Source organism: Planococcus citri, chromosome 2, assembly GCF_950023065.1.
Source record: "Planococcus citri chromosome 2, ihPlaCitr1.1, whole genome shotgun sequence".
NCBI classification, from domain to species: domain Eukaryota; kingdom Metazoa; phylum Arthropoda; class Insecta; order Hemiptera; family Pseudococcidae; genus Planococcus; species Planococcus citri.
In genome coordinates, this window is record NC_088678.1 from 77205783 (window position 1) to 77228824 (window position 23042).

The window sequence follows — 23042 nt, forward strand, 5'->3', positions numbered from 1 at the left end:
CCGGAAAGGAGAGCAACTGCAGGCTTTGGCGTAAGTAAATGCTATCAAGTATATTATATCAACATAGTAACGAGATGGTTAAAATCTCCGATGCTTGATGCTGGCATCTCGCATTCGAAGATAAGTCAATGTACGATTGTGAGATGCCAGCATCGCGCATCGGAGATTGAAACCATCTTGTTACCAAGTTGGTGAGAAGCTCTAAGCAAGTGCACCAACTGCCCCACAAAAGTCCAAATAAACCTCGTTACAATAATTAGGAGACCTAACTTGTTGGGATCACCCCTAGGCGAAACCACTCCCCCTTCAAACTTCACCACGAGACGAGTTGGGGGCTCAGTCGTGATCGGAACAGGTACGCGTGGAAACGAAACCTAGGCGACCGCCTAGGGGTTTGGGTCGTGGTGGACAATCCGTCTCACCTCCCCCTCTCCCCTCTCCCTTGCCTGCTTAGACTTGGGGTGAAGCTATAATCATATTTAGATACATATGTTTATTCTAGTAACCTAAAAGTCTAAGATTGTTTTTTCTTTAATAATTAAATACCCTTAAATACCCCCACCGCATGGTGCGGAAAAAATTCCTACCCACTGAACTCATTCATGGTAGAGTTCTCTATGTTGCAGCAAGTATTCTTATATCCTTACATCCAACCTATTTTGTTTGCAGAAGCTGACGACCACAGAATAACCAAAAGAAATCCACGCCTTTCTGTGACCACACTCCTGCAGCAGTATACATAAATGGTACCACATCCGCAATGTAGAATTTTCCTGACCAGAACTTACTGCACGAATTCTATTTTAAATATTGCGTCCCCCCCCCCCCCCCAATCAATCGGTCGCCATTTTGTTGTCCAAAAACCCTAACCCCAATGCAAACGATCCTATTTTCTTCTATTTATTTTCTGTATGGGTGGTTCTATCGGGCACAGTGCTGTCTTACACACTGACATTCATCCAGCTAAAACCCTTTGAAATTTCTGCATTCATTTATTGTTACGTTTATTATAATATGTTTTTGATATTTACATGTGTTTAGGAGCATTAAAATTTAGTATCCGTACACAATGGAAAATCATTTTCTACAATTCTAGCTGAAATTGGCCAGTCTACCGTGAAGGAAGTCAGAGAACAATGTACAATACCATAGTGAGTAACTTAATGGAGTACCTATTGTAAGTAGGTGTTGCCTGTATTTCAATAATTATGTATGCCAATTTCACGTGGTATAGAAATGCGATTCCTGAGTTCGTCGAAAGTATGTGCGACGTCAAAAAAAAAACACACTACGTGCCCACCAATAAAGACCAATGTGTTTACTTGAGTATGGGACCTTGGAACTGAAATTTTCGAAGCCTGAATTTTTTTTCAAATTAAACATCTAATTATTAGTCAATCAACAAAAACGTTTTACACAAACGATAAAGTAACTAAATTGTTAAAGGTAATAGTAAATGTAGTAAATGGTCACATTCGATTAAAACTAATATTTTTGTACCCTGTACCAGGTTTTTGATACAGAGAAACGACGAAACAAGAAAATGAATTCGAGGAGCGCTGAGCGGCGAATGTTCAATGCAAGTATACCTGGCTAACCCGCCTAATTTACTGGATTCGCAACTAACAAATGTTCCAAATATGCCCAAAACCACATCTGTGCGTGAATTATTGGGCATAGACGTGAAGATAAGAAATATTGCATGATGCAAACCCTGGCAATGCCATAGAGGAGCAATCATTATGATGATGATGTGCGGATTATTGGGCAAGATAGGAAGTCGAGAAATATTGCGCCGTGCAAAACAAAATCAGACACTGTAAAGGTGATAAATGAGGCGAGTAGTTGCGACTCGAGAAAAAACTAATTGAATTAATTAAAAAATACAAGTTCAGGTAAGAGGATATTAAATAGTATCCCTCATACACATCATGGTAATGCTATAAAGGAGTAATCATTATGATTTTTACAGTATGTGAATCCGGATATTATGACAATTTATTTCGTCACCCAAGGAAAAAAAGTCACAATTCACATAATTGGATTCGAGTATCCAGACGTATTATGGTAGAAAACCACACGCGAGATCTGTCTTTCAGTGACTACGAAACTATGATACCAAGAAGTCTGGGAATACATATTTTTGGATTGATGTGCATTGTGACTGATGTTAAAACACCCAAACGGAATCGAATGACAGATGAAACCTTGAATTCAGTGGTTACATTTCGTTCGGCAATGCGGAATGTTGATTTAAAGGACTTCAAGGTAAAGGATAGTCATATGCTTAAATATTAATACTACAATGTATGACAAAAAAGATGACGATGATGATGAGTGATTATTTTGATTAGTCTGTTGTAGTTACCAACAATCTGTGGTAAATTGATTCGAATTTGTTATTTTTTTTATTATTTTTTTAAACATTGATTTGTTATTAGCAGGTATAGTAGTATCTATACCCGTGTTTGTTCTAGCATTTAGGTGTAAATGATATTCTTTTTTTCTTGTTCCTTTTTTCAAAGACTTTGATTTCAAATTTGTTATTTTTTTCATTATTTTTTAAAACATTACATTGTTACTAGCAGGTAGTGGTACCTACAACCTTGTTCTTTTTTTTACTAGCATGTAAGTGTAAATCATATTCTTTTTTTATTGTTCCTTTTTTTAGTGTTGCGCGATTAATAATCGATTAATCGAAACGGACGATTAATCGGCAAAAATAATCGAAAATAATCGATTATTCGATTATTTAGAAAATCGTCTGATTAATCGATTATTTCAAAAATAATCGATTAATCATTTTTTCACTTTTTTCTGCAAATTTTACTATAATTTTCAGGTACTTTGACATTTTTATGAAACAAAATATTGAAATGAATTCCCGTTCATACCGTGCATTTTAAATATTGCGGTAGCACCTACCTACAGTCCGCCAAAAATAAAACGTACCTCGTACCTCGTGTCTCGCTCTGCGCTCTCGTTCATCGTTCTCCATGGTGTTGAATAAATTCAATAATTTCGAATTTTTTTTAGCTAAATAATGTCAATATTTATTATTTTAACTTTATAATTCGTAATTTAATTTCGTGTTTAACGTACTCGACATTTGACTTTGTAATTGAGTATGTTTTCTGCCAAAAATAAAATAAAACGAACAAGATTGTACGATGACGATAAAAGCTCTCAGAAATCTCAAAAATCTGCTTCCTCCAACTCTACTCTGTCTTCTTTAAAGAGGTATGTAAATAGTAAATACATCGCAAGTAGAAGTACAATAATATGCATTAATCATTAAATTTGAACTTTAATCACACCACTGAATATGTTTGTGCAGATCGAAATTTCGTAGAATTTTCTGTTTATCCGGCGAGGAGGAGAATGATGCAGAAGTAGTTGATGATGTTCAAATTGTTGGACCTCAAAATGCAGGAAATGGTGAATCACTTGAATCGTCTGGCAATGAAAATTTAAAAGAAACAGGCTCTTCAGAACTTCAAAATACCTCATCTCAGTTGTGTCCTCAACCAACTGAATCGTTATCAAAGTCTTCAAAGAAATCAATAGCTGAAGCATTTTTCGATGACTATGATTTAACACACAAAAAGTGCAAGGACTGCGGAAAAAAAATAAAAAAATGTGGAAATACGACGAATTTTATCAGCCACGCAAAGAGCCAGCACCCAGTTCGTTATTATGCAGTTTCGATTAAGTTTGGTGTGGTTCCAGTGGTTGAATCCGATTCAACATCAACACGAGAAAACGAAGAGAATCCGGTTGCAATTGCAACAAACAATTCGGTTGTTGATGACGCAGAAAATTTTTATCAGACTAAAACAACTAATAAGAAAAGTTTGAGTAAGTTCACTGTGATATACGGTTACTTGGTTAGAAATTTAATTGGATGCGAACGAGAACGATGTAATTAATTATGTATCTTATAGTTATACTCTTTTTTTTTTTTTTAAAAGGTTGGAGCAGTGTTGTGCAGCCAACAATTCGCGCAATCGTAAACAGAGCTATACCTTATCCCAAAGACTCCGAAAAACGACGCGAACTTGACAAGCTGTTGGCAATATTTATCACTAAAACCTACCAACCACTTCGTATTGTTGAGATGCCGGAATTTCGAAATTTTGTACTGAAGCTTAATGCACGGTATACATTAATGAGTCGTAAAACATTAACTGAATCACTTCTACCATCGTTTTACATTGCTGCAAAGAACAAACTCATGGATATGTTGAGTAAGGCTGACTCCATCGCGGTTACAACAGATTGTTGGACTTCATGTTCGAACGAAAGTTTCCTGGGAATCACAGTCCACTTCTGGGAAAAGAATCCTGATCATGAGCTTCCAACACTCCAATCTAGAGTGCTCGAAGTCGTGCCGATTCCGGTAGATGAAACTGCCGAAAGTTTGTCCAAATTACTTAAAGAAACGTTTGTAGCTTGGAATATCGAATCAAAAATTACGGCAATTGTGACGGATCATGCGCCGAATATGAAAGCTGCGGTCAATATACTAAAAATTCGGCACCTGGGATGTCTCGCGCACTCTTTAAATACAATCGTTAAAAATTGTATCACCCAGTGTACTGATAACGAAATAAAATCGGCAATACAAAAAGCTAAAGATATAGTCACCTACTTCCATCATAGCGCGAAAGGCACCAGGATATTGAAAGCAGTAAATGAGCTTAATTTGGAAGATGGCGAGTTGATGCCCTCGAAATTGAAGCAGTATGTAAGTATTTTAAAATCTCAGCTCTCCTTGAAATAGTGCTTCATAAATACCTCGGCTCGAACATATTTCTTTTACCACCTAACTGTGTATTTTGTTAGAATTTCCTCTAAATAATTATCTAATATAGTTTTTGTGTATATGTTGGTATCATATAGGTTGAAACACGTTGGAATACCTTATACGATATGATCACGAGCGTTATTGATAACATGGAAGGTATCAACAAAGTACTAATTCAAATCGACCTGAAAAACGTAGAGAAAATTCTGAATGATACTGAAATTGCTATTTTGAAAGATATTCGCGATATGATTAAGCCGTTTAAAACCGCTACTGAAAGTATCTCCGGTGAGTATTTCCTTCTTTTTTCAACCATACGTACTTGATAAAAAAAAATCGGCACTATAATATCTTGAATTTACTTTTAGGTGATAAATACATCACGATATCGTCGGTTATTCCTTGCATTAAGGGACTACGCATGAAGTTGGCCAAAATACAGACTCATAGCGAAGCAACAAAGAATTTATTATCTACTTTCATTTCGAAAACGGCGGAGAAATTATCGGAGTATGAGACCAGAACTATTACACGCATCGCGACTCTGCTTGACCCCAAGTACAAAAAAAGTGGTTTTTGTAAGCCAAGCAATATTGATGAAGCTGTAAAAGCTGCGAAGTCGTTCATCGGTGACGTTATAAAAGAAAAAGAAGCGTCTGTCTCAGCTCAAGTTGCGCCAACATCAACTAAACCAGCCAACGATGAAGATGATTTATATTCATTTCTAGATACTGATAACGATGAAATCCAGCGTACTCCAACAGTTGATGCAACAACCTTGCTAGATAGTTTCTTTTTGCTGGAAAAATTGGATAAGAAGTCGTCAGTAGAAACGTGCATCTCTAATTTGAAGCATAAACATCCAGAATTATACCAAGTGTTTATGTTATTTTCGATGATTCCCGGGTCTAGCGTTCCATGCGAACGTTTATTTTCTAATACCGGCTATACTATGTCCGATCGGAGGAATAGATTGGCATCCTTCACTTTGAATATGCTCGTTTTTTTAAACAAAAATTGTGATTTAATATGTTAAATCTTTTTTTGAATATTTTGACTAGTTTATAAGTTTACTTTAATGCGAACGTTTATTTTAATGCGAACGTTTATTTATAGATTAGTGTTGTTTACTTTGAATATGCTCTTATGCTCGTTTTTTTGAACAAGAATCGATATTTGGTCTTATTACGTATATTCGACTCGTTCACTTTAATAAAAAAAAAAATTGATTTGCATTTTTTTTTTGCTCTCCGATTGCTTGTTCTTGTGTTATCCATTACTCCGAATCCGAAAACTTACTTCAGTTACTTCTAGAGGTTGAATTTTTTCATTTTCCCATGAATTTACCGAATTTAGCGACTTATAGAAAATAATCGATTAATCGATTATTAATCGATTATTTTTGTCCATTTTTGACGATTAATCGATTGGGAAAATAATCGTAATCGAAATCATCGATTATCAAAATAATCGATTATTCCCAACACTATAGGCAAAGCTTTCTTTCAACATTCAGTTTTTTCCAGCAGCTAGTAGTGTTTATTATTTTATTCGTTTTTTTTTTCAATTTTTAATTTTTATCTTAGTTTTAACTTGCATTTACCTAGTTGCAAATGATATTCTTTTTTTCTTGTCCTTTTTCAAGTTTTTTCCAGCAGTTAGTAGACCTTATTCTTCTGTTTAGTTTTTTAAAATTTTTATGTTAGTTTTAATTTGCATTTACCTAGTTGCAAATGATATTCCTTTTTCTAGTTGCTTTTTTCAAGTTTTTCTGTAAAATTAAATTTTTACCCCCAGTAAATGTTGTAAATACTTAATAAATATTGTGTGCATCTATTGTAAGTAGGTGTTGCCTGTAATTAGGTATGTCATTTTATGTGGTATATTAACGCGATTCTCGATTAGTTGTAATTATGAGGGAAGTCAAAAAAAATCTATCCACTTGGGTATGGAACTCTCAAGAACTGGAATTCTCAGAGCTTGAATTTTTTTTCTCAAGTAAGTAAAATAAATAGCCAGTCGACAGAAATGTTTTCTCACAAACGATAAAGTAACAACTAAGTTATTATAATGGTAAATGTAACTAATATTTTTGTACCCTGTACCAGGTTGTCGACGCAAAAAAATGTTGAAACAAAAAAAAATATTGGAGGGGTACTGCGCGGCAAATGTCCAATGCAAGTATAGCTAGTAGGTAGGTACCTGGCTAACCAGCCAAATTTACTGGATTCGCAACAAACCAACGTTCCAACAAAGCATATTACTTACGTATCAAGGCTCAATTGCATGCCCAAAACCACTCCGTCCAAAGTTTTGAGAAATATAATTTTCCAACATGTACTTTTAGCGACATGGTCGATTACCATCTACAACGAACCCGCGAATACTCTCCGATGGCCAAGTCTTATTCAGAGTTTCATTGGAACGCCTATTCATCGAATACCAAAGCAATCAGGTCAGTCGCCAAAAAGTTCGAAAGTTTCGAACAAAAATGCGGATTGCACCACTCTCTAAATTTGAAACAGTCAATTTCACTGCTTAGCAGTCACGACATTTTGCCTTTTTAAAGCAGTAGTTTTTTTTACTGCAAAACAGTGAAAAATTACTGAATTGGTCAGTCAAAATGATTTTTTACTGACCAATTCAGTAATTTTTCACTGTTTTGCAGTAAAAAAAACTACTGCTTTAAAAAGGCAAAATGTCGTGACTGCTAAGCAGTGAAATTTGACTGCTTTAAATTTAGAGAGCATGCAAAGGTGATAAATAAAGGCGAGTAGTTGTAACTAAAGGAGTAGGTAATCATTTTTACAGTATATGAATCCGGATATAACGACAATCTAAGTATTTCGTCACCCGAGGAAAAAGGTCACATAATCGAATTCGAGTATCTACTCTCTAAATTTGAAACAGTCAATTTCACTGCTTAGCAGTCACGACATTTTGCCTTTTTAAAGCAGTAGTTTTTTTTTTTTTACTGCAAAACAGTGAAAAATTACTGAATTGGTCAGTCAGTTTTTTTTACTGCAAAACAGTGAAAAATTACTGAATTGGTCAGTAAAAAATCATTTTGACTGACCAATTCAGTAATTTTTCACTGTTTTGCAGTATAGAGCGGGAAAATAACGTAAAAAAGCAGCGGCAAAAAGGAAAAAATTGGCACATCAATTTTTTCTTCAGGAATGTGTTCGGATGGACCCTCTGAACCACCAAAAAAAAGCCGACTCTCCTACCCCTGGAGGAAAATTTTTTAGGGGGCTGAAACCGGTTCCGATTCACGTTTTTTGCGTTTTACTCCGTAAATATTGGGTTTTTGAGAAAAACTACCATGACAAAAAATGTTCCCCTTTAAATTCTTGACAATTTGATGCTACGCTCGATACCCATTGCTCAAGGGGGGTGTCCAAAAAAAGGGGTGGAAAGAGTAGTTGTTTCAAAAAAGGTCAGTCCAATAAATTAATCAAAATTACCACTTAAAATCATTCGTTTTGGCTCAAATTTTTTTTACAAAGTCTACTCACCCAACTACTAATCAAACTATCATTGGTTTGTCTTCAACCCTCCTCGGGGGTTCGTGAGGGTTGCTTGATTTTTCAAGTAACACACTACTGAATCATATATTTGAAAAACAAATCTGGACGTGCGATATATCGAATAGTATGTTTTCGAGGTCGCTGAATACGAATATGAACTCATTTTTTTCATACAACCCCTCAAAGCCCCTCTGTACCCCAAAATGGGGGTCAAAATTTTGAAAAATCGTGAAAAGTCGAGTGATATATCGAATGGTACGTTTTCGAGGTCGCCGAGTGCAAATATGAACTTATTTTTTGGATCCCACCCCCCAATGTCTCTCTGTGCCCCAAAATGAGGGTGAAAATTTTGAAAAATCGTGAAAAGTCGAGTGATATAAATTGAATTGCATGTTTTAAAAGTCGCTGAGCACGAATATGGCCTTATTTTTTGGGCCCAACCCCGCACAGCTCCCAACTGCCCCAAAAAAAGGGCAAAATTTTGAAAAAATGTGAAAAGTCGAGTGACATATTAAATGGTATGTTTTCAAAAACGCTGAGTACGAATATGAACTTATTTTTTGCCTACAGCCCCTCAAAGCCCCTCTGTGCCTCAAAATGAGGGTCAAAATTTTGAAAAATCGTGAAAAGTCAACTGATATATCGAATGGTATGTCTTTTTTTTAAAAACAGGAACTATGAACTACTAAATTTCGATGTTTTCTTCCATAAAAAAAAAAAATGATTTCATTTTGTTTTCGATTGGTAGCCAATACAGTAGACTCCCGATTATCCGACCTAATCGGGGGTGTAAGGTGGGTCGGATATCAAAAAAGTCGGATAATCCAAAATTGATGTTTTAAGCGTAAAAATGAAGTGCATAAGCTTGAGATGACAAGCTTTCATTCAGAAAATCAAGTTTTGGCTCAAAACAGGAACAAAGAATCGAAAAAATAACTAATAAACAAAAATAACGTACTTTTGTACATAAAAGACAATGAAATACTGACTCAAATTATAATTTTTTGAGATAAGTTGGATCGATTTCAAGGAAAATAACACCGTTAGAATACAAAATGCTGAATCCTGGATTATTATTTACACTCCAAAATCAAAAATTAGATGTTTTTTGGATTATCTGACCTTGGTGGGTCGGGTAATGCGAAAAGTAAGTCGGATAAATTAGTACCGGATAACCTGAAAGTCGGATAATTGGGAGTCTACTGTAAAAAATGAAATCGAAAACTTTACAGGAAAACAATCGAAATTAAAACACTGAGATAGACAAGAAGATGGACATCTTACCTACTAAAGACATTGAGGATAATTTTGTGGCGTTAGTAGGACGTTTGAATAGTAAAATGAGTGAAATAATAAAAATGAGTCTGTAGTCCTATTCAGCGATCTTGAAAACATACTATTCGACGTATTACACGTTTTTTGGTGACTTTTCAAAATTTTATCCTATTTAGGGGGCGTAAGGGGATTTTGAGGGATCGTAAGTAGAGCAGGAAAAAAGTGCATATTCCAGTTCAGTGTCTCGAAAACATACAAATCGATATATCACTCGACTATTCACGATTTTTCAAAATTTTGACCTTAATTTTGAGGCACACAGGGGCTTTGAGGGGCTGTAGGCAAAAAATAAGTTCATATTCGTACTCAGCGATTTCGAAAACATACCATTCAATATGTCACTCGACTTTTCACATTTTTTCAAAATTTTCACCCTCATTTTGGGGCACAGAGGGACATTGGGGGGGTGGGATTCAAAAAATAAGTTCATATTCGCACTCGGCGACCTCGAAAACGTACCATTCGATATATCACTCGACTTTTCACGATTTTTCAAAATTTTGACCCCCATTTTGGGGTACAGAGGGGCTTTGAGGGGTTGTATGAAAAAAATGAGTTCATATTCGTATTCAGCGACCTCGAAAACATACTATTCGATATATCGCACGTCCGGATTTGTTTTTCAAATATATGATTCAGTAGTGTGTTACTTGAAAAATCAAGCAACCCTCACGAACCCCCGAGGAGGGTTGAAGACAAACCAATGATAGTTTGATTAGTAGTTGGGTGAGTAGACTTTGTAAAAAAAATTTGAGCCAAAACGAATGATTTTAAGTGGTAATTTTGATTAATTTATTGGACTGACCTTTTTTGAAACAACTACTCTTTCCACCCCTTTTTTTGGACACCCCCCTTGAGCAATGGGTATCGAGCGTAGCATCAAATTGTCGAGAATTTAAAGGGGAACATTTTTTGTCATGGTAGTTTTTCTCAAAAACCCAATATTTACGGAGTAAAACGCAAAAAACGTGAATCGGAACCGGTTTCAGCCCCCTAAAAAATTTTCCTCCAGGGGTAGGAGAGTCGGCTTTTTTTTGGTGGTTCAGAGGGTCCATCCGAACACATTCCCGAAGAAAAAATTGATGTGCCAATTTTTTCCTTTTTAAAACCGCTATTTGCCCGCTCTAGTAAAAAAAACTACTGCTTTAAAAAGGCAAAATGTCGTGACTGCTAAGCAGTGAAATTTGACTGCTTTAAATTTAGAGAGTACGAGTAGGTACCTTATGGGAGAAAATGAAAACCACACGTCAGATCTGTCTTATTTAGTGACTACCAGGAAGTCTGGGAATATTTTAGGATTGATGTGCATGAAGATGCCCCGTACTCTCTAAATTTGAAACAGTCAAATTTCACTGCTTAGCAGTCACGACATTTTGCCTTTTTAAAAGCAGTGGTTTTTTACTGCAAAACAGTAGAAAATCTACTGAATTGGTCAGTCAAAATGATTTTTTACTGACTAATTCAGTAGATTTTCACTGTTTTGCAGTAAAAAACCACTGCTTTTAAAAAGGCAAAATGTCGTGACTGCTAAGCAGTGAAATTTGACTGCTTTAAATTTAGAGAGTAAGTTATCAAATTATTCAATGCCTAATTGAATGAATACCTACAACAAATGCATAATATTATGCTTATACAGACAACACTACCGATATAAATTTAGGCTGCAGGTGGCCATGGTAATATTACCTGGGAGAATTTCCAAATTTCCAGCAAGACTCATTACAATGGGTCTACGAATGGGCTGTAGGTGAGTTGATTCCCATTTGATTTTTTTTGAAATGAAAGTGTCCGAATTGATTCCCACCTTTTATTTTCGAGTGTACGAATTGATTCCCACCTTTTATTTTTGAGTGTACGAATTGATTCCCACCTTTTATTTTCGAATGTACAAATTAATTCCCATGCACTCTTTTATTGCGTATGAATAGAAACTAGGCCTAACCAGAGCCCACAGATATACCAATGACGATGGGAAACATTTAAAGCACTTCTTCGGTCTTCCCTTCCTCCCACCTGAACATGTGCCTGAATGTTTCAAAACCTTAACTGAGATTCGTAAAAAGAAAACGAACGATGATAAGATTTCTGAATTTGAGACATATGTCTACGACAACTATATCTCAGCATCATCTCAATTCCCGCCAGCACTTTGTGCTCAGTATGCTGCAACCATCAATCGGACGACCAATTCCTTCTCAATTATGTTTCAAGTTTCTGCCCACAAGCGTTTAGTTAATTTCATTATGTGCATTGTACATAGATTTATAACCATCCTTCTCACCTTCTCATAATCCTTTTTTTTTCTAAAAGCTTTATAGCAACATATTTTTTGGGAGACAACCAAGCCAACCTCCTCGTGGTCTCCTGGGTAACGCTAAGAGGCTGGAATCAATTCGTACACTCGAAAATAAAAGGTGGGAATCAATTCGGACACTTGAAAATATAAGGTGGGAATCAATTCGGACATTTGAAAATAAAAGGTGGGAATCAATTCGTACACTTTTTTCATTTTGGGAATCAACTCACCAACTCCCGTTTCCCAACACCAATTTCTTCAAATTCATCTAGGTAATTTGAATTTTATCAACGAAATATATACATTAATGTAGTTTCGTGCAAACCAAGAAATTTACATCGTTATTCATCGAGATCCGGTATTGTAGTTAAATGATTCCGCACCATTGCTTTGGGCAATTTTCAATTTTTTCTTTATTTATTTCATGGTGTTGATAATTTCTGCTAAGACTCTGATATTTTTTCCATCATACGAGCTACATTTCATTTTAATAAATTGAATCCCTAACACAAGTAGATAAAATGGGAAGTATTTCTTAATTCAAAATTGTAGAATCATTCGGAGAAATGAAATATTTTTTTCATTCAGGCTTAACCATAACCACCTCACCCACCACCATGAAAAAGTACAATACAGCGACATTTCAATTATTCTTGTGTTCATGGTCACATAGAAAATGCAAAAATCATTATCACGTCTCAATAAATTACATCAATTCGAATATACAGAAAATATGCACGCCGACGTCGCCGACGTTGGAAGATGGGTACTTCGATAGCGTCAAATGTATTGCATTCGCTTCGAATCCTTAGTAGGTAATTTCAGTTTTTCCATTTTTATTCGTTTTCGTCTGTGTTCTGATCTCTAAATTGCGTCTCCCGTCAGCGGCTGAAGTTCATGATTGCATCAATTTCGTTCATTTATCATTTGGTTCAATTAAAACGCTGTAAAACTTTAGTTGAAAGCTCGACCAGTTTTTCCGATATCTGGCGTGATTGCCAGTTGCCACACCTTCTATAACCGATCTAAAACGTAAATTGAGAAACTGCTCATTGTGTACTTTAGTCATTATAACATATTCCCCTGCAGCTATAATCGTTGAAATCGTTCCAAAAGGATTCACTTCCCACTGGTAAGTAATACCGTCGATTTGCATTCCAGTGTACTTTTTCGAATCAGGATGCAGAGGATCTTGCGAGAAACCTGAATTGAAATCGGCCAATGATCAGAATTTATCGAGCGCGATATCAAACGTAATCATTTTATGATTGAGGTGGCTCATTGTGGTTCTTTATTAAAATTTTGTTTAGATGGAATGGATCAAGACACACACGAACACGTCCATCACTCTTTAACCGTAAAAGAACACCATTTACCTATGTAAGGTGTATCCGATGAGTTTTTGAAGAAACTTTCATATAAAATATAAAATGAACTTCAGTAATATAATTCTGCATTAGGTACATTACTTTTTAGTAGGAAATGGCGATATTTTATTTAAAATTTGTTTTCAAGTTATACTGTATCATGATATTTTTTTCGATTTTTTTAAAATTTGTAATTTTTGTTGATGTTTGAATCCTATACACGTTTTATTTTCACCATAAGTTTTTGGAAATATTCGGCTGCGCCAAATCTGAAAGGGAAATCGCGTATTAGAAATACTTGGGCAGTATCCTGTGAATTTATCGTAAATTTATTGTTGATCGTCGTACAAGCTATTTTGTCGGTTATACTTAATCGTTATAAGAGTAGCGTTATATTACCTATATCTGAGGCCACTAGAATCAAAAGTGTACTTCTCCATTTTTGAACTTTTTGAGAAAAACGCAAAAAACCTCCCTAGCATTCATCGTAACATAAAATACCGAGGTAATACGTCTAATATTTTTGTACCAACATGCTGATAGTGACCCGCATGTTTGTTTTACCCTACACGTTGCCATAAGAGTTCCTAAGCCGCTTCAAGTTTGGAGAAGTGCCATATGTCTGCTCTTCGTGACGAATTATATGCGTATCGTTACAAAGGTAAAACTTGTGAAGATCTCCGTTCCTATATTGTACAATTCAGATCAACGGCAAGTCGGCAAATCGATTATGCAAACTCAACGATTCAACTCCAGACAGACAGTTTATCTTGCAGTTACTTCGATCGCTACCTATACTATTCCTCCCAATTCGAGCTAATATTGAAAGCCATATCGCCGACTATGATTGGGATAAAGCAACGTCTACGATTTCCGATTATCAACTTTCTGCTTCTCAAGTTTCCAAAGCCACCGCATCAACGACTGATCACGTTGAAAAATTCAAAGATGAAACTCCTGTTTCCAGCGCATTATACGCTTCAAATTCGTCTCGAGGTAATTTCCGAGGTCGTGGACGTGGTAGAGGTAATTTTAGAAATTCAAATTCGAATAATTATAATGCTAATGGTAATAGTAATAGTAATAACAGTAGCTCTGGTAATAATCGTCGTAACATTCGGTGTAATTATTGCAAGAAACATGGTCATATTAAAAATGATTGCTTTAAGCTTAAGAATAAGAAAGGTAGTGCAAACCTAAGTCACACTGATACCGATAATTTCAACGAATTTGCCTTTTTGTCTGTTAGTAATAATTCTGATTTTGGCTCTTGTAATGGAAAAATATCAGGCGCTCTTGATAGTGGTGCGACGCGCCATATGATAAATCCTGATATTTTGCAAAATTCTATTACTCTCCGTGTTCCGATGAATGTCACGATAGCAGAGGCTGGTAGAAGTTTAAAAGCGACTAAAGTAGGTACCTTACGTGTTAAGACAGATAAGGGTTTTGTTTGTGTTTTTAAAAATGTTTATTATGTACCAAATTTAGTTCATACGTTATTCTCTGTTCGATGTTTTGAAAAGTCTGGATTTACTGTCACTTTTAGGAATGATACGCCTACGATTTCGAAAAATACCACAGTGTTAGCTACTGGTACATTGATAAATGATTTGTATATCATGGATTTCGAGCTTATTGATAACCCTAGCGGTGCTTTGTTAACTGTTCCGCCTAGTGCGGACTTATGGCATCTTTGTTTAGGTCATCCAGGTCAATCTGAGATGAAATTAGTTTCTAAACAGGGTGTCTTTAGTGAAGAGCTCTTACAATCATTATTGACGTGTGACGAATGTCAAGTTTCAAAACAGTCCCAAGACCACGTTCTTATTTACCGAAATCAGATACATCGTACACTCGTGCGAATAGCTTTTTGTTTAGAATCCATTCGGATGTTTGTGAAATAACTGGTTCTCCTATTGCGGAAAAATACTTTGTAACCAATTGATGAATTTAGCAATTTTGTTTACGTGTACACGATGAAGAATAAGTCCGAAACGTTGTCAAAATTCAAAGAGTATGTTGCATTAGCTGAGAATACCTTAAATAGGAGAGTTAAGAGGTTAAGGAGTGATAATGGTGGCGAATATATTTCGGAAGAGTTCAAGAATTTCTGTAAAGAGAAAGGTATCTTTCATGAATTTACAACGGCCTATTCACCTGAAAGTAACGGTAAATGCGAGAGATTAAATCTTACCTTGTGTGAGCGTGCTCGAGCAGTTTTGAAAAGTGCATGTTTAGATAAGAAATTCTGGCCGTATGCTCTTCGTTATGTAGTTTACTCTTTCAATAGGATTCCGAAACATAATCAAGTTCCTGCCAAACTTTGGTATGGAAAATTTCCTGATTATTCTAAACTAAAGCCTCTTGGTTGTGTTGGTTTTGTTCGTATTCCAGATATCAAAAGAGATGGAAAGTTAGACGATAAAGGAAAGAAATGTTGTTTCATCGGATATTCACCTAACGGTTTTTTCATGTACGATTTTAGTGAAAATAAAAAGGAGATAACGAGTGATGTAGATTTTTATGAAATGCGTGTGTACATGAAAGATAACAAAACGCGTGTGTACATGAGAGATAACGATTCTCCTGATGTGAGCGATGTACCTACATCCGTCTCATCGTCCTCGACTGTAAGCGATGTACCAACATCTACACCATCATCTCCGAATATACCTTCTTCATCCAACGTTAATCCCCTCGCACCTCCTCAACCCACTACGTTCTCTTTATCTAACCGTCGGAGACGCAACATGAGAACTCCGTCCTATTTGAATGATTATCAACTTAATCTTTGTGCCCTATCTTCTGAAGTTTTGTCTTATGATGAGGTCTTGCAACGGAGGATTCGGAAGAATGGAACTTAGAGATCAATAAAGAGATTGATTCGATGGAGAGACTTCATGTGTGGGAAGTAACAGATAAACCGGAAAATGCTCACTTGATCGATACTACGTGGGTATTTAAAAAGAAAGGTAACAATGTATACAGAGCTCGACTTGTCGCTAGAGGTTTCTTGCAACAACCAGGTATTGATTTTCATGATATTTATTCACCTCTTGCTCGTTTAGTTATGGTTTGAGTATTATTAGCGCTTGTTTTGAAATTGAATTGGTTCACTCATCATGTTGATATTGATACGGCTTTTCTGTACAGTTCTTTGAAAGAAACGATATTTATTAATATACCTCGTGGCCATCCTTTGTATGGTACTCCTCAAGCCGAAGGTTTATGTTTACGTTTGTTTAAAACCATTTATGGTTTACGTCAATCTTCTAGAGAATGGTATGAGGAATTGAAAGAGTATCTAGAGTCGTTAGGTTTGAACCATTCAAGTGCCGATTATTGTCTGTATTATGATCTTGATTTAATACTTGTTGTATTTGTAGATGATTTATTTATTGCAGGTCGATCAATTGAAATAATTGATAATTTTGTATCTCGTTTATTATCGAAGTTCAATCTTAAAGATCTTGGTCAATTGTCGAAGTTTCTGAATTTGGGTATCGAGTATGATCGTGAAAATAAGTTATTGTTTGTTGATCAACGTGATTTGATAGAAAAGGTACTGCGGGAATACGGTATGCAGGATTGCTATATCGCGAAACAACCTGTTGAGAATAAGCTATATGCGGTATTGGATGACCTTGATGGACCATTAATTTCTGATAACTCCTACAAGTCGCTTCTAGGAAGTCTAATGTACATTATGCTCGGTAGTCGGCCGGATCTGTGTTATGCCATATCTCTCTTCAGTAGATATCAAGATAAAGCTACCGAAGCACACTACGATTACCTGTTAAATCTGTTAAATGTTCTCCGATATTTGAAATACACTTCTACTATGAGATTACATTTTAGCTTAGATAGCTTATCTCCTATTGAAGCGTTTTGCGATTCAGATTACGCCAATGAGGTAGGTAGAAAATCAATATCGGGAAATTTAATTAAAGTCTTAGGTAATCCAGTATTGTGGTCATCTTGAAAACAAACAATCGTTACGTTATCTTCAACCGAAGCGGAATATGTTTCCTTATCCACTTTAGTAAGCGAAGTAATTTGGTTGATAAACTTGTTCAAAGATATTCATTTCTGATTAGAGTTTCCGGTGCCTATTTGTATCGATAGCCAGAGTGCTATGCATGTAGTTGAAAACTTTAAAAATAACGGAAGAATCAAACATCTCGATGTTCTATATCATTTTGTCGAAGCTGGTTTTATCTCGTTGTTTCATGTCGGTTCAACCGATCAACAAGCCGATGGTCTCACTAAGAGGCTTGTAGGTTCTCGTTTTAGAGATTTTTTACAGTTCTTAAAACTCGAATTGTCATAATACCACTTGTTTTATTTTACTTACCTGTTTATTCGATTATTTTACCTCATTTATCATGTATTAAACGTTGTATTATTAGGTATGTACCATGTATATTTATTCGATCATAGATTACGTTAACTACGTTGTAATTTCATAAGCATATTCCTATAATCATTTATGTTTCCGATGTGTTTCCGATGTATTCACATCACTTTGATTATTTGTCATTTGGAATATTTGTATTTTACTATGAAATTATTATGCATTTTATTGTCAATTTGTTTGTGTTCATTGATAATTTTATTTTAATGTATAATTAGTTCTTTACCATTTGCGGGGGTATTTGTTGTACCAAATGGCAACACTGTTCTATACCTCTACGTATTTTCTCATTCTCTGTACCTACAATGTATCTGTTCGATTAATATGTAATAGAACGTTCTCGTATATGGTACTTTACTCTCTTTATTTCTTGTGTACATATCTCATGGTTACTTTTGCCCAACAATGTATAGCAACAAGAAAACGAATTTCAAGCGTTTTGCAGAATAATTTTGGTAAGGAATTGCTTTGTGAAATTCTTTGAAAAATTTTTTTAAAATTGTTTTCAGTAAAAAAAAAAATTCAAAAAGGGAATATTTTTTTATTTATTATTATTATGATACTTCTATGATGAGAAATACAAATTACTTAGCATCGCAACGTATATTTTCCATTCTAAATATAAAACAGATGAGATTTTATAGTTTTAAATTGAGTGACTAATTGCTTCAAATAATCGTATCATTCTACACCATCTTCAGATCTTCAGATGTTTTGATACGCAAATGCTTTGGTGTTTGGTTGGCTGAACATTAAAATACTGGTTCAGAGAAATTAGTACTTCTGAACAAACATTCTTCGAGAAAAAATTGGCTTCAAAACAGCGCAAAAATCACATAAAAAAATAATCATTAAAATCTAGTCATTTTTATTCAATTTCACGCTTATTCGAGCATATCATGTTGATGAAGAAATTAAACACGAAATAGATAATTGCTCCCAAAGTACCTCCGCCTACTCATCTTATTTTTACAGTATGCAAACAAATTCAACCTGAATCCATATTAAAGGTTCAAAATAATAACAGAATCGAATAAAAAAACCTAACCTACAATCAAATCAAACGCCATCGAATCGTAAATGCATCGCATTATGAATGCCGAACAGTGTTCATTGGTAGTGAAATTGGTTGGTTGGCGCACGTGTGACGTCATCAGCCAGCATACTTTTACTTTTTAATTAATATTTATATCTATTGAATCGGATGCTTGGTTTTTTAATAGAAAAAAAAACGCGGATGCCGATTCAGCGTTCCCGTATGATTCTTCACTCGGTATTTTGTATCTACTAATATCGCTCAACACAAAAAAATATGCGCTGGAGGCGGAATTCGTTGTCAATTCTGCAATAAACAATTCACCACGAAGAGAATTCTGCGCCATGAAAACAATTGTGCAGAAAATCGTAATAAATCCTAAACCTTGTATGTAAGTACATATATTACTTTGTTCATTCTGTATAAGAAAGTGTTAAGTGACTGGGAACACCGCCAGAATTTGTTTAGAGTAAATTAACATAAACGTACATAGTAAGTAGAAACATTAATTAAGTGAAGAATCCATCAAAACATCGAACCCCGAGGACAACATTTATGTATGTACAGTTCTTATAAAATCCCTATTTCTTGGAAAACAATACCCGGATGTTGAATGCTAGTTCGCCAGCACAATTTCCTTGCGAAAGCGAATTTTTCAAAGTCAAGAACTAGGACGTTTACAACAATTTTAGATGATTTTTTTTTTTTGTAGAAAATGAAAAAATATGACAAATTTTGCAAAAATCTTAAAATTTTATGTTGTAGAACCTGAGAAATCTAAACAAATGAGAGAGCTAAAAAAATTTCATTACCTATTTTTATTGTTTTCACATAATCTTAGGTTCCATTGCATGAAATTTCAAGATTTTTGCAAAATTGGTCATACTTTTTTCATTTTCTACAAACAATAGAGGACTCCAGTAAAATTTTTGTAAACGTCGTAGTTTTTGACTAGAAATTTTCTTTCGCAAGGAAATGGCAGACCAGCAAAGTTGTCCATTTTTGAATATTATTTTGTCTCTTACCTGGCTAAATTCATGTGTTCTTTTTCTTTCAGACAAATGCGACTCTTTTAAACTGCTACCGTCCATACCTGGCAACTGGCAACTCTCTTTAATGCGGCTAAAGCCACATTAAACGCGGTATTCCCTCCACCACCACCACCACCACCACCGCCGCCTGTGCTGTAAAATTACGTACACTCTTCAAAGCAATTTGTTTCCTCAACAAAGGACCCTAGAAAACTTCCCAAGGGGTCTATGTATGCCGGCAATTCCTGTCATGATTACCAGTGTAGCTAGAAATACACATTTGCCACTGAAGCAAAGCTTAGCATTGAAAAGATTCGTCATCGCTCAGACAGCATTTTGGATGTGGCCGTGGGAGGTCAATATGTGAAAAGAAAATATTCCAGAAAAGGTGCCAAAAACTGAAACACCACGATTGGGAGTTTGGAAACCGATACCGAAAGTTCCATACATTTTCGGATAGGATATGTCCCCGTACATTTCACAACACTGTTCTGTTGAGGTGTTTTATTGCATTTCAAGACATTTCTGCGGAGTAGTGGAGACTTTGAAGGATCTAAAGCCAACTCTCCAAGCCAGACAGGTTAAATATCATCGAATAATCGGATCGTTACTCAGCTAATCTAAATCGTGTCAGAGCTTTTTGGCAACAATGGTCTCCGGACTACCTCAACCAGCTCTGTGCCACCAGTTCAGAACGAAATGGCAAGATGAACGATCTAATCTCAAAATTGGCCAGACTCTTTATTTTCATTAAGCTATAATTCATCGAAGACTAATTTTACCACCACCATTCTTCATGATTTAATCCAAGCATTACCATCATTTTACATTGACTGACAAATCTTCTCGTATACACTTCGGGGTATTGTACAATTTAACAACTTTTTGTATACTTATCACCTCTTGAACAGAGGAAACATCAACAATTATGTACTTTTGATTCTTCCTCAAATTTCAACGTCTATCATAGGTAAAATATTATTTTTCATTTCATTTTTTTTATATTAATTTTTCCATTTCTTACTTTAATAATTCATTTCATTATACTTTTAATTTATTGTTATGTTGATGATATGTTATGATTGGACTCTGGGTAGAAACGAAATGTATTTGTGATTGTGTTAGTGTCCGTTATCAAAATAGACGAAGTAAATCGAGACGCCATGTCCCTCTCTCAGCGTTGTGAAAACGAAATTTTTTCGTTTTCGTTTTGATTTTTGGAAAAATTTCGTTTTCGTTAAGTTATGTTTTGTTTGGTTATTAAAAATAACGTTTTCGTTTTGTTTAACGTTTATTTTCGTTATTCTTTATTATCCTCAAATTTGGCCAATTTCAGTGATTTTTTTAAAAAAAATTAGGAAAAGAGCAACATTAAAACAATTGAAAACGTGAAAAATACGCATGAAAACTGATAATTTATAATGTTCTAAAAGTTTTCTCATTTTTTTTGAAGTTGCTCCAGTTTTTGAAGAAAAAAAATTGATAACGAAAAAAAGCGAAATCCATTTCGTTTTACACGGAAAAAAAAATTATGGATAATTTTTACTATTTCATACAGTAACCGGATCCCATTCAAAAATATTGCGATTTTTACTATGAGATTTAGTAAATTTTACTATGAGATTAGTAAATTTTACTATGAGATTAGTAAATTTTACTATGAGAGTAATAAATTTTACCTAATTCTATAGTAAAATGTATTTTTTGGCTGAGTAAAAATCACTATTATTTTTGGATTGGATCCGGTTACTATACTGAAATAGTAATTTTTATTGTTTTTTTTTTTTCAGTGTATGATAAATATCGTTATAATATATTTAACGTTTTCGTTTAACGTTATGTCTCCATGAACCTAAAAAATATCAGTTTTTTTTTTCGTTTTTCGTTTTCGATAAAATAACGTTTTCACAACGCTGCCCTCTCTAAAGAGCAAATCACTGAGTTACTACAAAATCAACAAAAACTCATTGACATGCTCGTTGCTAAAGCTGATCTAAATGAGCAACCAGTAACTAATATCAACAATATTGATTTGGCGAATCAACCACTACAATTCGACAGTATCAATCCAAAGGTAGAAAAGTTTACTTGCTACTTACTTCGCTTACAAAATTATTTTGATATGAAAAAGTGTACGGATAAGAAAGATGAAACCGAAACCATGAAAACTCAAGTACTTATCAACAGTATCGGTTCTAATGTACATCCAACTTCTAATGAATTCACTGGCACCTGACGATCCACGTAAGAAGAAATATGATGATTTAGTGAAGTTGCTTAAAACGCACCTAGCTCCAGCTCCGAACATCTTTAGTGAACAGCATAAATTCCTATCACAACATCAAAATCAAAATGAATCAATAGCTGATTATGTATCCGCTTTGCAAGAGTTGGCTGTAACATGTGATTGGAGTTGTATTACTCATTGCTCCAAATCGATCACACAGTCCATCTTGCGCCCTCAATTCATCCGCTAATTAAATGATAACAAAATACATGAGAAATTACTTCAGCAACCTGATCAAAAAAAATTATTTGAAACCGGGTTAATACAATGTGTGATGATCGTTTGAGAAATCGTGCTCGTAGTGGTAATTGTAACAGTGATAACAATTGAAGTAGTAACCATACACCTGATCATAAAAATCATCAAAAAGGTTATCGTAATAACAGATTGAAAAGTCGCATTAATTTCAAAGAACTCAGCATTGATAATTTATGCTTGAATTGTAGTTGTTCAAATCATCAGAGTAATGAATGCAGAATACCCAAGGACAAAATATCGTGCAAATAATCTGGTCATGTTGAGAAAGTTTGCATATCAACTTTATTAAAATCAAAGTCATCGAGAGAAGGTGTAAAGCAGCTATCAGACAATGAAGAAATGCAACTAATTGATGCAATCGGCGATGGTTCAAAGAAAATCATGGTCCAGAGGTAAAAATCGATAATAACATTTGTCATCTCGAATGTGATTCTGACAGCTGGCATACTGTTGTTTCCAAGCAGTTCTACAATCGATTAAAAACAAAATCACCAATCTATAAAGATGATATCTACCAGATTTTGAGATTTCACTGGCAACGTTTTCTCACCCATTGGTTTTATCAAAGTTTGTGTTCAATACGGTGATCGGTGATAGTGTTATCAACAATGCTAAAATCTACATCACAGATCGTTCAAAATCATCTGTAATGGGTCGAGAATGGTTTTTACCACTGCA

At 35.0% G+C, this 23042-nt stretch overlaps 1 protein-coding gene across 1 annotated transcript; it reads left to right on the forward strand.

Moving 5' to 3' along the window:
• Positions 1–2953: 2953 nt before the first annotated feature.
• LOC135837825 (E3 SUMO-protein ligase ZBED1-like) lies at positions 2954–6092 on the forward strand. The gene is made up of 5 exons (XM_065353219.1): positions 2954–3240; positions 3338–3858; positions 3972–4747; positions 4903–5095; positions 5176–6092. The coding sequence occupies exons 1-5, from the start codon at positions 3128–3130 to the stop codon at positions 5841–5843; spliced, it is 2271 nt and encodes a 756-aa protein (XP_065209291.1). The 5' UTR covers positions 2954–3127; the 3' UTR covers positions 5844–6092.
• Positions 6093–23042: the final 16950 nt, after the last annotated feature.

Excerpts from the sequence above, each read along its gene's own strand:
- LOC135837825 (XM_065353219.1), top strand. The coding sequence starts at position 3,128 with ATGTTTTCTGCCAAAAATAAAATAAAACGAACAAGATTGTACGATGAC. Across the intron at positions 4,748-4,902 it reads CCTCGAAATTGAAGCAGTAT|GTTGAAACACGTTGGAATAC; the intron begins GTAAGTATTTTA and ends GGTATCATATAG. Across the intron at positions 5,096-5,175 it reads CGCTACTGAAAGTATCTCCG|GTGATAAATACATCACGATA; the intron begins GTGAGTATTTCC and ends ATTTACTTTTAG.